This window comes from Lithobates pipiens, unplaced genomic scaffold, assembly GCF_037356315.1.
Source record: "Lithobates pipiens isolate NorthernLeopardFrog02 unplaced genomic scaffold, aLitPip1_a1.2 Scaffold_3, whole genome shotgun sequence".
NCBI lineage: Eukaryota > Metazoa > Chordata > Amphibia > Anura > Ranidae > Lithobates > Lithobates pipiens.
Window position 1 is genome coordinate 14,900,993 of NW_027507790.1, and position 17,943 is coordinate 14,918,935.

Genomic DNA, 17,943 nt, shown 5'->3' on the forward strand with positions numbered 1-17,943 from the left:
CTTGTAAATTAGCGTTCGTAATGGAGAATTAACATTCGTGACATGGCAAATTATGAAATCTCGAAAATGCACTCTATGCATTAAAGCGGGAGTCCACCGGGACTCCGCGCTTTTTTTTTTTTTTAAAAGCCAGCAGCTACAAATACTGCAGCTGCCGACTTTTAAAATAGTGACACTTACCTGTCCAGCGTGCCCGCGATGTCGGCACCCGAAGCCGATCTGTAGATCGTATCTCGGGTGCTGCCGCCGCCATCTTGGATATGGGAATCAGGAAATGGAGCCTTTCGGCTTCATTTCCCGGTTCCCTACTGCGCATGCGCGAGCCGCGCTGCGCAATAAGGACGGTCCCCGCTGCCTCTGGGATCTGTGTGTTTTCCCAGCAGGCAGCGGGACACTTGCGGGAAGGGGCGGGCACTTGCGGAAAGGGGCATAATATACGCCCCTTTCCGCAGAGAGCTATCCCGGAAGTGGGTGCAGATACCTGTACTGTACAGGTATCTGCACCCCCCTCCCCCTTGAAAGGTGCCAATTGTGGCGCCGGAGGGGGGAGGGTTCCGATGAGCGGAAGGTCCACTTTAGGGTGGACCTCCGCTTTAAGATAAAAAAAAAACGTTTGTGTGCAGCAGCCCCTCTAATACTTACCTGAGCCCATCTCTATCCAGGGATGTTACAGGAGAGACACAGCTGCCCACCGATGTCACGCTTGACACCATCTGAACCAAATACGTTTTTCTTGGTCTCATCAGACCACAGGACATGGTCCAGTAATCCATGTCCTTAGTCTGCGTGTCTTCAGCAAACTGTTTTCAGGCTTTCTCATCTTTAGAAGAGGCTTCCTTCTGGGAAGACAGCCATGCAGACCAGTTTGATGTGGAGTATGGTCTGAGCACCACTTCAACCTCTACAGCAATACTGGCAGCACTTCTATGTCTATTTCCCAAAGACAACCTCTGGATAGGACGCTGAGCATGTGCACTCAACTTCTTTGGTCGACCATGATGAGGCCTGTTCTCAGTGGAACCTGTCCTGTTAAATCGCTGTATGGTCTTGGCCACCGTGCTGCAGTTCAGGTTCAGGCTCTTGGCAATCTTTTTATAGCCTAGGCCATCTTTATGTAGAGCAACAATTATTTTTTTCAGATCCTCAGAGAGTTCTTTGCCATGAGTTGCCATGTTCATCTTCCAGTGACCAGTATGAGAGTGAGAGCAATAACACCAAATTTAACACACCTGCTCCCCATTTACACCTGCGACCTTGTAACACTAATGAGTAACATGACACCGGGGAGGGAAAATTACTAATTGGGCCCAATTTGGACATTTTCACTTAAGGGTGTACTCACTTTTGTTGCCAGTGGTTTTAGACAATAATGGCTGTGTGTTGAGTTATTTTGAGGGGACAGCACATTTACACTGTTATACAAGCTGTACACTCACTAATTTACATTGTAGCAAAGTGTCATTTCTTCAGTGTTGTCACATGAAAAGATGTAATAAAATATTTAAAAAAATGTGAGGGGTGTACTCACTTTTGTTAGATACCGTATGTGTGTGCATGTATAAAATATATATATGTGTGTGTGTGTGTGTGTGTGTGTGTGTGTGTATATATATATATATATATATATATATATATATATATATATATATATATATAAATATAATACAGTTGTGCTCATAAGTTTACATACCCGGGCAGAATTTATGATTTCTTGATCATTTCTCAGAGAACATTTCATTCACTCATGGTTAGTGAATGTTTGTTATCAATCAACTATGTTTACACTTTTTAAATCATAATGGCAACAGAAACTACTCAAATCACCCTGATTCAAAAGTTTACATACCCCAATTCCTAATACTTTGTATTGCCCCCTTTAACATCAATGACAGCTTGAAGTCTTTTGCGGTGTTTGTGGATGATGCGCTTTATCTTCTCAGATGGTAAAGCTGCCCATTCCTCTTGGCAAAAGTCCTCCAGTTCCTATAAATTCTTGGAATGTCTTGCATGAACTACACGTTTGAGATCTCCCCAGAGTGGCTCAATGATATTGAGGCCACTCCAGAACCTTCACTTTATTCTGCTGTAGCCAATGACAGATCGACTTGTCCTTGTGTTTTGGATCATTGTCATGTTGGAATGTCCAAGTACGTCCCATGCACAGCTTCCTGGCTGATGAATGCAAATGGTCCTCCAGTATTTTTTAACATACTGCATTCATCTTGCCAACAATTTTGACTCAATTTCCTGTGCCTTTGTAGCTCACACATCCCCAAAACATCAGCGATCCACTTCCGTGTTTCACAGTAGGAATGGTGTACCTTTCTTTATAGGCCTTGTTGACTCCTCTCCAAATGTAGTGTTTATGGTTGTGGTCAAAAAGCTAAATTTTGGTCTCATCACTCTAAATGACTTTGTGCCAGAAGGTTTGAGGCTTGTCTCTGTGCTGTTTGGTATATTGTAAATGGGATACTTTGTGGCATTTGCATAGTAATGGCTTTCTTCTGGCAACTCGACCATGCAGCTCATCTTTCTTCAAGTGTCTCCTTATTGTGCATCTTGAAACAGCCACACTACAAGTTTTCAGAGAGTCCTGCATTTTACCTGAAGTTATGTGGGTTTTATTTTGCATCCTGGACAATTTTCTTGGCAGTTGTGGCTGAAATTTTAGTTGGTCTACCTGGCCTTGGTTTGGTTTCAACAGAACCCCTCATTTTCCACTTTTTGATTAGAGCTTGAACACTGCTGATTGCCATTCTCATTTCCTTGGATATATTTTTATATCCTTTTCTTGGTCTATAAAGTTCAACTACCTTTTCCCGCAGATCCTTTGACAATTATTTAGCTTTCCCCATGACTCAGAATCCAGAAATGTCAGTGCAGCACTGGATGAGAGATGCAAGGGTTTGTCAGGAGTCCAGAAAGTCATTGACCTTTTATACACACACTAATTACAAGCAAACAGATCACAGGTGAGGATGGTTACCTTTAATAGCCATTCAAATCCCTTTGTGTCAACTTGTGTGCATGTTATCAGGCCAAAATCACCAGGGTATGTAAACTTTTTGTTCAGGGTTATTTGGGTAGTTTCTGTTGCCATTATGATTTAAAAAGAGTAAACACAGTTGATTGATAATAAATGGCTTCAGCCAAGCTTGACAAATGGGCTTCTGGAAGAATGGTCAAACATTCCCATAGACACACTCCTAAACCTTGCAGAAGACTTGAAGCCAAAGGGTGGGCCAACTCAATATTAAACCCTACAGACTAAGACTGGGAGGTCATTAAAGTTCATGTGTGTGTACAGGCAGGGGTCCCAATACTTTTGGTTTTATATATATATATATATATATATATATATATATATATAAAAACATAAACACATACACATACACACACACTATATTTGTTGTTGGGCAGATTTAAAAATGCAAATTTCAGCAAGATTGCACTGCACCCTTTTCTGCTGCGTCTCGGTGGAAGTCTTTGTTTAAAAAAAGTCCCTGACCCTTTCCAAAAATGCATTGATGTGAATATGTTCCATAGGAACCCATGTTAAAAATATTGTCCTGCGTTTCTGCAAAAAGCATGAAAAAAGGCATTGGTGTGAATGGAACCTTAGGCAGGTTTTTTTGTTTACTTCACATAAGCATTTGGGGTGCCATTGAAAATAAACCACAACCCATATACACCCAGGGTTGACAACACAGGGGTACAACTGGGGATGCAATTGGGAGACAGTTGTCACACAAAAGATTTCTGAACTTGGGCCTTCACGTCAAGATCACCATACATTATTTTAAGGAAGACTACATATTTAAAGATTGGAACAAAATGTTAAATATTTTTTTAGATTTTTATTTTATTTAAGTTTAGATCTACTTTAATAAAGTATTTTTTTGTACTGGTGTCTGTACAGTTTCAAATAATCTGCTGTGCCGTCGTAACAAACTGTTTTGATTTCATACCTTGTGAAAAATGGTGCAGTTCGTAAACTACTTCAAACATCTCTAACATCTTCATTTTTTCAATTTTCTGAGCAGGTCCAGCATGTCTGGCTTACACCTAGTAAAGAAGGGCCGAGAACACAAGAAGCTTGACCTCCATCGAGACTTCACTGTCGCTTCTCCAGCTGAGTTTGTGACACGCTTTGGTGGTAACCGCATCATTGAAAAGGTGCGCACTGTTTTATTATGCTTTTACAAAAATAGGAAAATGATTAGCCTAGTCCCAGTTTTTATTTTTATTTTTTTTATTTTTTTTACCAAATAGGATTTATTTATTAGAAAAGATATAAAAAACATACATCACAACATGTTGGCATGACAAAGTATCAACAATGATACAAAAAAAAAAAGAAAAAAGGTACCATAGGTCACAGAAGTAGTAATAATGTAAAAATCATAAGCATATTTCAAATAGATGGATATTGCTCGGTTAGAAGGCAATACCATAGCAGGAATGTTAAAAGTGTCTACAAAGTTTTTTTGGTGCTGATAGGATACCAATATTTCGGTCACCTCTCCTGCCAATATTTTTTGCCGATATTTTGTACATTTAAAATGTTTTTTTTTTTTTACACTGTCATTTTACAGTTTTTTTTTATCACTGTTATTGCTGTCACAAGGAATGGAAACATCCCTTGTGACAATAATATACAGTGACAGGTACTCTTTATGGAGGGATCGGGGGTCTATAAGACCCCAAGCCCCTCCACTGCACTTCAAAATATTCAAAACGTCAAGACGTTTTTGAATACTTTATTTTTTAAAACTGGCGCCTTTTGGTCTCTTTCTGAGAAATGATCCGTTCAGGTCCGCCTGTCAGTTTTTCCGGTGGACCTGAACAGATGCTCCATAGAGGTCTATGGAGCGTCGGATGTCAGCAGTGACATGTCCACTGACATCCGACCTGCTCCGATCTGAAAAAGCGTGACGGAGGAAAAACCTATTTTTCCATCCGTCACCCGATCTCCCATAGGGGAGAGAGGCACTATGACAGGTCCTTCCCTGCGCAGTGTGCAGAGACGGACCTGTCATCTTCCTGCTCAGCGGAGATCGCTCCGGCGATCCCCACTGAGCAAGCGGATATCCACAGGGCAGATCAGCACTGATCCGCCCCATGTGAAAGAGGCCTTAAGATGCCAGTATTCCAGGGAGTGATGTCATAACATCGCTTCCAGGTTACTAGATCCGAGACCCAGAAGAAGCATTGGCTTTTTTCGGGTCTTCGGCCAGCATGGTGAACATGCCAGCTGTTTTCTCGGGCTTTATGGTGGGACAGGAGAGCCCAGGTGAGTGGCTGGAGGGGGGGTTGCCCCCCTTCCATTGCTTGTAATAACAGCTGAGCGGCTGCTGAGCCGCATCGGTTGTCATTACAGTAAAGCCAACCGTCCGCTCTAAATAATGGTGCAGCTGCATGCATCACCCTGTAAAACCCCTTGAAGCAATATGAGTAATATCGGTCAGTTTTTGGACCGATACGTCTAAAAAAGCAAAATCAGTCGATCCCTAAATTGAAGGTGCAGGGAGGAGGAAACAGGTTGAGACATATGGAAGAGAGCAAATACATGACCAGCCTAAACCCCCATACACACGGTCGGAAATTCCGACCACAAAATCCGTCGGATTTTATCCAACGGATTTTGTCCGAAACTGGTGTTGCATAAACACGGTCGGACAAAGTTGTCGGAAAATCTGATCGTTCGGAACGTGATGACGTTCGTTTGTTGCGACGGGACTACGTTGAGGCTAGAAGCCAATAGATTTTCTCCCGTACTTTGATCTGAGCATGGGTGGCACTTTGTCCGATGCGAATTCTCTACAAACGATCGGAAAAACTCCGATCGGATTTTGTTGTCAGAAAATTTGAGACCCTGCACTCAAATTTTTTCCGTCAGAATTACCGACGGAAAAAATCTGATAGAGCCCACACACGATCGGATTTTCCGACAAGATAATCCGATCGGACCTTTTCCGTCTGAATTTCTGACCGTGTGTACAGGGCATAAGGCTGGCTATACACAGTGCAAATGGTTTAACCTATGGTTGCAGGAAACAAAAATTGCACGATTCTCCCATCAACACAGACAGTGTTGACAGGGGAATCAGCAATTGTTTTCTTCCGGCGTGGGGAATTCACCCCATCTCATCCCTATAGCATCTGGCAGTGATAATCGCAAGAGAATCCGGCAGGCTGCTTGTACCCAGGTTGAGCGATTGATCAACTTGGTACATTCAGCCTGCCCAGTAACGGTTCGAATCCTGCTGAACCGGCCGAGATTCAAACCATGTATGGCCAACCTTGGCCTTAAGATAGAGAGAAAGCCCAAACAATTACAATAAACTAGCTATTGTGACGTTCAGGGAGGCCAGGCCTTGTCGCACTTCCAGGGAGCATAGTCCAAAGTTAAAAGTTAAGCCAGTATTAACAGAAATTTACCTGAAACTCCAGCCAAGCAAAAAAACGCAACTGTCCTACATACTTTATATTTAAACTATTTTACCTGCCAAAATATTTTAAGACCAACTCTGGGAAACTTAAAAATGATCCCTTGGAGGCAGGCTGTGCCCGCACTACAGGGTTTAATGTCTTGTTTAGGTCTAGAGGAGATAGTAAAGAGGATTTACTTTACCCAATCCTGCAGCTGCTTTTTCCCCACCTTCCAGCAGGCTAAGGTGGGGAAAAGGTGGGCCCATAGCTCTGCCGGTGCGCCACCTGCAGGAGGAGCAGAGTATTGGGTAAGAATAGGAAAAATTAGCATTTCAACTCTTGCAGTGCACTGCAAGAAATCATTTTATAGTGTCCTGGAGTTGGGCTTTATTCCGTTCAGTCACTCCTTAGCTTTCTTTTGTTTGCATAATCTTTATTTTCCAATTTTCATTTTCTGTTTCATCTCCATGCCATGTTTCCAGCTTAACATTACAACATAGCCAAATACAGCCAAACAAAACAAGGAAAAAAAAAGGAGGGGGATGGGGGGGGGGGGGCACAGAGAGGGGGAGAAGGGGGGGGTCAGGAGGGGGGGGGGTCATCAAAGGGTGAAAGTGACACAGTCAGGGTGTAAGTAATCACAACAATCATAACAATGGGGAGTAGCGGAGATAAATGTTGCATGAGTAGAAGGGCTTCCTGCCTGCCCCGGAGATTCAATCCCCTTGGGGCAGGCTTCCCTCACCACACAGTGGCAAGAGGGGTGTCCCTATGCTCTGACTCCTTAGAGGCGGCATATTGGACTGTTTTTGTACCCTTTTTCCTCCCCAAAAAATTCACATGAAACAAAATTCGGGGTACCTAGGATGGTCAGTAACCTCACTCCTATGATTTTGACACCCCTGCTACTACATATCTAGTACGGAACTTCACTGCCACAACAACATATAACCAGAACACACCACTATGTAGAAGCAACCGTTTCCTGTGTCCTAAATCAGTATCAGTCCATCTGTGTTCACCTTCCTGTAAAAATCAACACCCACCCACCACATTCTATTTCTACAATCTCCTTTAGGTCTACCAACAATTATGTATTGCGAGGGCCTGCCCAACTGGACACAAATAAATTGCATAGACGCTTTAGGTCCTCATTTGACCTAGTTTTGGTTAATCTAAAGTCGACTGTACAAAACTAATACAATCAGATTGTAACATGTATGTTGACTTTAGGGTCAGTTCACACCAGAACTTGTTGTGGTAAGGTTGCGTTCTGTGGCAATGCCCACACTGCATTCTAAATACAGTGCCTTTGCAACCTGCTGGGGGTGCCAATACGTTGGTAATGGCACCCCAAATGCAGATCAAAAATGCAGCTTGTTTCCTGCACCAGATCGCATGGTACCACAGTACCATGTGATTTGATGCGGTGCATTTTCTAAAAAGTGGTGCATGCACTACTTTTTGTGCGATTTCAGCCAATTTAACTGAATGGGCTGCAAAACTGCACTGCACTGAATTGTGGATCACTTTCTTGTGTGATTCAGGTGTGAACTGGCCCTAAAACCCCTGTCCAATCTGCAAAACATAAAACAAACAAGTTACTAAGACTGGAGCAGCTGTGCATGGCAACCGGTCAGTTTCAAGCATTTATTTTCAAAGCTTACCTGAACAAGCCGAAAAGAGAAGTTGGTTACTGAGCACAGCTGCTCCAGTTTCTCAGTCTGCTCCAGTTTTGATAACATTGCTACACTATATTATCAAAAGTATTTGAACTTTAACCACTTCAGCCCCGGAACATTTTGCTGGCCAAAGACCAGACCACTTTTTGCGATTCGGCACTGCGTCGCTTTAACTGACAATTGCGCGGTCGTGCGACGTGGCTCCCAAACAAAATTGAAGTCCTTTTTTTCCCACAAATAGAGCTTTCTTTTTGTGGTATTTGATCACCTCTGTGGTTTTTATTTTTTGCACTATAAACAAAAATAGAGCGACAATTTTGAAAAAAACGCATTATTTTTTACTTTTTGTTATCATAAATATCCCTCAAAAATATAAAAAAAACATTTTTTTCCCTCAGTTTAGGCCGATACGTAGTCTTCTACATATTTTTGGTAAAAAAAAACGCAATAAGCGATTATTGATTGGTTTGCGCAAAAGTTATAGCGTTTACAAAATAGGGGATAGTTTTATGACATTTTTATTAATAATTTTTTTTTTTACTAGTAATGGCGGCGATCAGCGATTTTTATTGTGACTGCGACATTATGGCGGACACATCGGACATTTTTGGGACCATTATCATTTATAAAGCAATCACTGCTATACAAATGCAGTGATTCCTGTGTAAATGACACTGGCAGTGAAGGGGTTAACCAGTGGGTGGCAGTGTAGGGGTTAAGTGTTCCTAGGGGTGTGTTACTAACTGTGGGGGGCTGGGCTTTCTTTCAGTGAACACTGATTTCTGCTCCAATCACATGGAGCAAGATCAGCATCACTTGTTGCTAGGCAGAATAGGGAGATGCTGTTTACAATGGCATCTCCTAGTTCAGCCGCCCCGTGAGACGATCGGGGTATGCCCGCGGTGATGAAGTCCGCGGGACCCGCGACCGGACTCACGGGGGTCCGACCGGCAGGGCGGCATTTAAAATTGGACGTACCTGTATGCCAATATGCCTGCCCGTGCCATTCTGCCAACGTACATCGGCGTGCGCCGGTCAGGAAGTGGTTAATGGCAACCCAGTCTTAGGCCCCATACATACGGTCGGACATTCCGACAAAAAAAATCCATTGGATTTTTTCCGACAGATGTTGGCTCAGACTTGTCTTGCATACACACGGTCGCACAAACCGATCGTTCTGAACGTAGTGACATAGAACACGTACGACGGGACTATAAACGGGCCAGTAGCCAATAGCTTTCGTCTGGTAATTTATTGTGAGCATGCATGGCACTTGTCTACACACGATCAGAATTTAAACGATCGGATTTTGTTGTTGGAAAATTTTAGATCCTGCTCTCAAACTTTGTGTGTCGGAAATTCCAATGGGAAAAGTCAGATGGAGCCCACACACGATCGGATTTTCTGACAACAAGATCTGATCGCACATTTTCCATCAGAAATTCCGACCGTGTGTACAGGGCATTAGTCCATAGGGTTCAATATTGAGTTGGCCCACCCTTTGCAGCTATAAGAGCTTCAACTCTTCTGAGAAGGCTGTTCACAAGGATTAGAAGTGTGTCTATGGGAATATTTGTCCATTCTTCCAGAAGTCCATTTGTGAGGTCAGTAACTGATGTTGGACTAGAAGGCCTGGCTCGCAGTCTCGGCTCTAATTCATCCCAAAGGTGTTCTATCGGGTTGAGGTCACACTCTGCAGGTCAGTCAAGTTCCACCAGCCCAAACTCACTCATCTATGTCTTTATGGACCTTGCTTGGTCCACTTGGTGCACAGTCATGTTGGAACAGGAAGGGTCCATCCCCAAACTGTTCCCACACATTTGGGAGCATGAACTTGTCCAAAATGTCTTGGTATGCTGACACCTTAAGAGTTCCCTTCACTGAAACTAAGGGGCCAAGCCCAACCCCTGAAAAACAACCCCACACCATAATCTCCCCTCCACGAAATGATTTGGACCAGTGCACAAAGCAAGGCCCATAAAGACCTGACCTCAACCCGATAGAACACCTTTGGGATGAATTGGAGTGGAGACTGCGAGCCAGGCCCTCTCATACATCAGTGCCTGACCTCACAAATGCGCTTCTGGAAGAATGGTCAAACATCCCCATAGACACGCTCCTAAAACATGTGGACAGCCTTCCCAGAAGAACTGAAGCTGTTATAGTTGTAAAGGGTGGGCCAACTCAATATTAAACCCTACGGACTAAGACTGGGATGCCATGAAAGTTGATTTGTTTGTAAAAGCAGGCGTCCCAATACTTTAGTAGTGTATTTTAAAGTAGAACTATAGGCAACATTTTTTCCTGGTGCCTCCATGCCAGCATACATGTGGTAGTATGCTGCCATGGATCTGCACCAGGAAAGGAACATTACAGGAAGTATAATGTAATGTTGTTTTTTTTTTCATTTTGGATAGAGCAAGTGAGATTTTTTTTTCTCCGTCTCTTTCCCAAAACAGGAAGTGAGAGGAAATCCCTGCAAAATAAGGAAATTCTTTGAGGACCCCCAGGTCACACAACTAGTGTCTCCATTGGAACATTTCCCCTCTATCACTTTTCTGGGGACAATTCACACTTTCAATGATAATGGTAACCAGCACAATTTAGAGAAGTTGGATCTTCTTAATGAGGCTGCAGACATCAATAAAAACTGACAGGTGTTCTAATCCATCTCCACTCTATCCAAAATAAATAAATAAATGATACTTTAACTGTTTCAATTTTGACAGTTTCATTATCTTCTCTCTGACTTATTCTTTTCCTACACGTTTAACCTTTACACCTGACAGTTTTGTTAATAATCTGTGTAACTCCCTTTTAAGACGCACACATTAAGACAATGCATAGGTGGGAATCCGGCCTTAGTAGTGTTTCACTGCAGCCCTTATTCTTCCCTAATAAGTTATGCATTAAAGTAACCTTGTTCTTTGTCTACTGGAAGCAAATAACACATAGGCTGCACAACAGCCAGCACAAAGGGGGTTATTTACTAAAGGCAAATCCACTTTGCCTTGCAAGTGCACTTGGAAACGCAGTCGCTGTAGATCCGAGGGGGACATGCAAGAAAAAAAACAGCATTTTAGATTGCACATGATTGGATGATAAAATCAGCAGAGCTTCCCCTCAGATCTACAGTGACTGCACTTGTAGTGCAAAGTGGATTTGACTTTAGTAAATACAGTAAATACAATACAACCACAAAGTGTCTGCTTTTCATTTTACCGTGTCCTTTTATCTCACCAATATGCTGTTCAAGCCCCTTGAAAGTGTTTATGCAATTATGGTATGTAAGACTTCTTTGACTTTTTGGTCTTTTATGTTTGTGGGGGATAGGAACTTTTACAACTAGAGAGAGTGAAAAATCTGGTGCAGCTTTGGATGGTAGCCAATCCGCTTTATTTTAAGTTTTACAAATACAGAAATAAGGGCAAGGAAACATACCAGTATCCATAAGCAGGTGTGACATACAATGCTACAAATTAAGACTCAACAATCTTAATGCCCGTAAGTCACATTATGCCTCAAGGCCATTTCCAGAAAGCACATGTTCAAGCTACAGTCAGAAAAAAAACTAAAATGAAGCAGCAGATTAATCCAACTGGAAATACAATAAAAGGAAGGGAGGGGGGGAAACAACAATATACCGTATATACTCGAGTATAAGCCAACCCGAATATAAGCTGAGGCACCTAATTTTACCACAAATACTGGGAAAACGTATTGACTCATGTATAAGCCTAGGGTGGGAAATTCAGCAGCTACTGGGAAAACAATGCCCATCTGCAGCCTCACTGTGCCCATCTGCAGTCTCACTGTGCCCATTTACAGCCTCACTGTGCACACCTGTATCTTCAGTGCCCATCTGCAGCCTCACTGTGCCCATTTACAGCCTCACTGTGCCCATTTACAGCCTCACTGTGCACACCTGTATCTTCAGTGCCCATCTGCAGCCTCACTGTGCCCATCTGCAGCCTCACTGTGTCCATTTGCAGCCTCACTGTGCCCATCTCCAGCCTCGTTGTGCACACCTGTATCATCAGTGCCCATCTGCACCCTCACTCTGCCCATCTGCAGCCTCGTTGTGCCCAATTGCAGCCTCACTGTGCCCAACACTGGTGCAATGCTGGGAAACTGAATCAGTGTTCCGTATCACAGACGAGGAGGAGGTGGGGCTTTGTTACAGTGGACAGCCACCAAACAGACTGCATGACACAGCGGGAGACACCCACTCTTTTGGTTATCAAAGGTTCAGCTGCAGATGGGCACAGTGAGGCTGTACCCACACTCGAGTATAAGCCGAGGGGGGCTTTTTCAGCATAAACATGTGCTGAAAAAGTTGGTTTATACTCGAGTATATACAGTAGATATAATCAGTGCAAACATAGGCCTGCTGGTTCCCGTAGATGCTTATAGTATAAATAAGCAGCCTGGAGGAGATTTAGAAAGCCAATCCCCTTCTAACTTCCGCTTGTTCAATTAAGCTTTGATTAAAAAAAAATTAAAAATACTGGAAGCTAATTGGTTTCTATGCAGAGCTGCACCCGATTTTGCACTATGCAGTTTTAGTAAATCAACCCCAGAATCTCATACTGTGACATTTAATAAGTATCCGTACCCTCACCAAATTGTTGTCTCTGCCGAGTTAAAAAAAAAAAAATAACTGTATCAAAGTGTATGAAGCAAGCTAGTAATGCACTTTATTAAAAATATCTAAAAAATTGGGTATTATGTCATTTACAGGTACTTATTGCAAATAATGGCATTGCAGCAGTCAAGTGCATGCGCTCTATTAGGAGATGGTCATATGAAATGTTTCGAAATGAGCGAGCAATACGGTTTGTGGTTATGGTTACCCCAGAAGACCTCAAAGCGAATGCAGGTGTGTAATAGAGCAAAGTGTTGATGTGTTGAATGTAAAGTTAAGGAATAACTGAGCAAATCAACAACCATGAAATAAAAGATAAATAAATATGACGTATTTCATTATGTCTGTTTGCCCACCTTTTGTGATCTTACTGAAATTTAAGGGGGAAATCTGCACCAGATCTTGAAGTATATTTAAAAGTACCTGTTCTTTTTATATTTAGAGTACATCAAAATGGCTGATCACTATGTGCCAGTGCCAGGAGGACCAAATAATAATAACTATGCCAATGTGGAGCTGATTGTTGACATTGCCAAAAGAATTCCGGTTCAGGTAAAGTCTGCTGTGCATTTATGTAATACTTACCCTTACTCTACTACTACCGAATGTACCATAATGACAAGGGGTACTGGGGTGTGCTGGAGGGTCCATTTGATGCTGGCTGCTGGGGAATCTATGGTTGCTGGAGGGGATCTTTTTTGCATGATGTTCTTTTGTTGCTGGGGAGGTGGGGGATGCTTTATGTGTGTGTGGGGGGTCAATTGTTGCTAGAAAGGATCTGCTGCCGAAGGAAGGGTCTATTGATGCTTGCCACTGGGAGATCTGTTGCTGTTCAAGGTCTGTTGTTGCTAGGGTGCTATTTTTTGGGGGGGTCCATTGTTGCTGAGGGAAGTCTATTGTTACTGGGGAGAGTCTATTGCTGCTGGCTGCAGGGGATCTATTTTTTCATTAACAAATTCCATACAAATTACTTAGCATCACAAAATTATACATGGCTCTGTATTCTCTAAAAGGGGAGGTACTGGGAGGTAGGATCAAGAAATGGGGCTCAGATATGGGTAGGGGGTGGGACAATAATTGACTCAGGGGGCATTCCTGCACCTATTCCCTGAGGGGGGGGGGGGAATCCCTGCCCCTACTTATTTCTCATTGATGTTTTATTACAGTAGAGATTTCTTATTGGGTTGCTTGTATAAATCCATTGTTTTTATGTCATGAAAAAAAAAGAGTTTAGTGATAGGTGCATTTTATATTTAGGCAGCTCTTTTTCCAGTGTACAATTGTAGATCATTACAACAGCATGGTAGATAAAGATGTTTTCAGTATTTGCTCTAATCAATGTTTTCCTATACTATAGGCTGTGTGGGCTGGATGGGGCCATGCCTCAGAAAATCCAAAACTTCCAGAACTGCTGCAGAAACAGAACATTGCATTCATGGGTAATGCTACCTATTCATAAAATAGTACCATAAGGGAGAACAGTAGGACCAACTTCACAATGGATTCATAAAACTCTTAATAAAGACACAACATCTGACCATATATAGCTTGAATTTCCTCCAATTCCTGCTGCATTGGCTGAAATTCAAGCTGTGGGTGGCCCTGTCGGCACCACCTGGATCCACAAAAGTTGAATGAAAAATCAAAAGGATCCAGGTGGAATTTTTGTCTGAACAGTAACTGCATCTAATCTGATACAGTCACTGTTTGGGTATTAAAGTAATAGCAGAAGCTGCGTCTGCTAGAATGCAATAACCAAAAGTCCAAATTCTTCGTCCACATTGTTTAGCATGGATAGAGAAGTCTAACCATGTATGTTTAGTTTAACCTCTTCAGCTCTGGAAGGTTCCCCCCCCTCTTCATGACCAGGCCATTTTTTGCATTATGCCACTGCATTACTTTAACTGACAATTGCGCAGTCGTGCAATGCTGTACACAAATAAAATGAAAATGTAATTTTTTACCACAAATAGCGCTTTTTTTTTTGGGGTATTTGATCACTTAATTTAGGCCAATATGTATTCTGCTACATATTTTCGTAAAAAAAAAAATCCCAATAGGTATGTATTGATTGGTTTGCACAAAAGTTATACCATCTACAAACTATGGGATGTATTTATGGATTTAAATTTTTTTTTTACTAGTAATGGGAGCGTTCAGCGATTTTTAGCGGGACTGTGACATTGCGACAGACAAATCTGACACTTTTTGGGGACCAGTGACACCAATACAGTGATCAGTGCTAAAAGAAATTGCACTGTCACTGTACTATTGACACTTGGCAGGAAAGAGGAGACCATCAGGGCCGATCAAAGGGTTAAATGTGTTCCCTGGGAGTGCCTGCTAAGGGGGAAACACAAGATCTCCATCTTCCCCTTTGACAGAACCACCACCAACCTTGTTTACATGGGCAGACTGACGTTCTATCTACATCAGCTCAGTCCCACAGACCCGCTGATTTGCTCCCACTGTGTTCATTCACAGTGGGAGCAGGTCGCCGGCGGCGTGCATGCTTGCCCCTGACCCAAAGAAAAAAATCACGTACAGGTACGTTATTTTCGTGCTGAAAGGCCACCTTGGCGCACTATGTGTGTATAATATATATATATATAATAGGGTTGTCCCGATACCACTTTTTTAAGATTACCGATACTTTTTTTTTACACGCACTGATGGGCACTGATAGGTGGCACACACTGATAGCTGGCAGTGGCACTGACTAGATGGGCACTGGCTAGATTGGCTGGATTTTCAAACAAGCAACGGTGTAACGACATATTTGGCGACCCATCGCAGTTTGCAACACGGAGCGTCACTTCCATTACCGAATGTGACGTCTCCGGTCGCCGAGCCTGACACTCTATGTTTGAGGACTTGCGATCCCTTCCGCCCGCTGACTATCGGCTAAGACATCGGGAGCATTTGTGTGAGTACAAGTACTCACGCAAATGCTCGGTATCGATACCGATACTAATAAATATATATATATATATATATTTTTATATATATATATCATATACACATGGGGTGGTCCGGAAGCGGTTAAGCACGTTTCTGCAGTTTATAAAGGTAGAATTGTTAATGTTTAAAACTGAACTCAAGGCAGGTATAAAAGACACAAATGAATGCAGCTCTGTAATCATTAAAGCAGACCTTTCTTCCCGTGCACAAAAATCTTGGGTGCCCACAGCTTTGGGGTGAAGGAGATGGGTTGCGAAAACCTATTCTAAATCCTTCCTCGGCTCAAACAATTTAGCTGCTGGGATAAGAGCACTGCTGACAAGAAGCATGCTGATGGGAGGAGCTCATCGCTGTACTGCTTCTCCTTTCACTGTCTTGTAAAAGGCTGGGGCGGGTCAAAAGACTAAGGACATCCTAAAAACAATTCTAGATTTGTTACATTATCATTTTAATGTGTTATGAAATTTTATTTATTTATGTATTTATTTTGGTAGAGTAAAAGAACGCTAATCTAATCTTTCTTCATTTGCCGCTTGGCTAGCTGGTAATTGGTTTCCTAAATATGCCTACTAGAATATTTTTCTGTGTGTATTTTGATTTAAAGTAGAACTGCAATATTATTTAAATTGGCTAGGAAGGGAAGGATTAGAATCTTTATCAGATTTTTTTGCTGTCTCCTGGGCCTGGAAGTAAAGGGAAAGTTCCTCAATGGCAACACAGATGGTAATAAAAACCTGACAGAGGTTCTAACCCTTACCCATTCTATTTAAAAAAAAAAAACATTTACAATTTTAAATGATTTCTTATTAATAGTCATGTTTGTGTGTAGGACCTCCAAGTGAAGCAATGTGGGCACTGGGAGACAAAGTGGCTTCAACAATAGTTGCTCAAACTGTAGGAATCCCAACCTTGTCGTGGAGTGGAGATGGTATGGCTTTTGTTGTTTTCTGTCACTGCCAAGATTATTTGTATTATCTGTTTATATAATAATCGCAATTTGTTCAAGCAGTTATCCTGCAGTTATCTTCTTAAGATTTTCTTAACTTTTTTTGTGCTATAGGTCTAGTTCTAGACTATAACGCAGAGGACAAACAGCAGCAAAGTATTTGTGTTCCCACTGACGTGTATGATCGCGGCTGTGTGAAAGACGTGGATGAAGGTTTAGAGGTAAAGATTCAAATATCTGATAGATTTGTTCACACAGGCTGCAGCTTGGATGAGAGCAGTGTGTATAACAAGATTTTATGAAGCATTTGCAAAGCTTATGGCAAGCTTTGTTGAAGCACCATTCAGCTTCAGTTTAGGGATGTTAAACACATATCTTAAATATGTTAATTGCAGTTCTCACTGTCACTTTAAACAAGTTTCTAACAGGCGTCAGCAGGGCCGACACCAGCATAAGGCAGCTTAGAAAGCCGCCATGGGGTGCTTGGCTGGGAGGGGGGGGGGGATTTGGCGGTGTACATGTTCCGCTGTCAGAGCTGACCTGGAGGAATGCAGAGTGGTAGGAGGATCCCTGGTATGTGCATGGAGGGGTTGGCATGCTGTGCAGTGTGGGTCAGGCCAGGGGGTGCCAGTGAAGGACACCCTGAAAGAGGAGGAGGAGGTATTCAGGGTGAAAGAACCCTACCCCCCCCGCTTTTTGCTGCAGCTGCCGACAGAGATCCTAACATGCCTGCCTGGGACACAGCTACCCCGCCTGGCACCAGATCCTCTCCACTGACACCATCTGGAGGAGCCGCTGCAAGACTTGGTGAGATCTGGGAGGACTGGCTTTTCTCAAGGTGTGTGATCAGAGTGACCCTGCCTCCTGTCTCACTGCTGCCCTTCTCCTGTCCTGCTGCCCCACTCCTGTGACACTTAATGTGAAGCACTAAGAACTCCTCTTCCTTCATGCAAACCGAAACAAAAACCCTGGCATGATGTCCATACCACTCACCATCCTCGGACAACCCATCACCCCCAGCACTAAAGCCAAAAGCCTCAAAGTCATCTTTGAGTCAAACTCCATCCTGGAAGGAGATACAGCAGAAGTAGTTGGAACAATCATCAATTCGCGACTCGACTAAGCAAATCCCCTCTACCTAGGACTTCCAAAATACCAAATTTCATGTCTGCAAACTGTCAAGAACACAGCAGCCAGACTGGTAACTGGAAAAAAAAACATGGGAATCAATCACCCCGTCCCTGAGGACCCTCCATCGGCTAGCCATGAAGGATTGA

The 17,943-nt window shown here is 42.8% G+C and overlaps 1 protein-coding gene across 5 annotated transcripts in view; it reads left to right on the forward strand.

Annotated features, from left to right (window-relative positions):
• ACACB (acetyl-CoA carboxylase beta) overlaps nucleotides 1-17,943 on the forward strand; it is a 165,551-nt gene that overhangs the window by 44,853 nt on the left and 102,755 nt on the right. For all 5 annotated transcript variants that reach the window (XM_077461310.1, XM_077461312.1, XM_077461311.1 and 2 more), the window contains 6 exons: nucleotides 4,044-4,176; nucleotides 12,855-12,993; nucleotides 13,202-13,311; nucleotides 14,117-14,198; nucleotides 16,550-16,648; nucleotides 16,781-16,887. In XM_077461310.1, coding sequence (XP_077317436.1) covers nucleotides 4,044-4,176; nucleotides 12,855-12,993; nucleotides 13,202-13,311; nucleotides 14,117-14,198; nucleotides 16,550-16,648; nucleotides 16,781-16,887 — 670 coding nt within the window. The remainder of the gene's footprint in view (nucleotides 1-4,043; nucleotides 4,177-12,854; nucleotides 12,994-13,201; nucleotides 13,312-14,116; nucleotides 14,199-16,549; nucleotides 16,649-16,780; nucleotides 16,888-17,943) is intronic.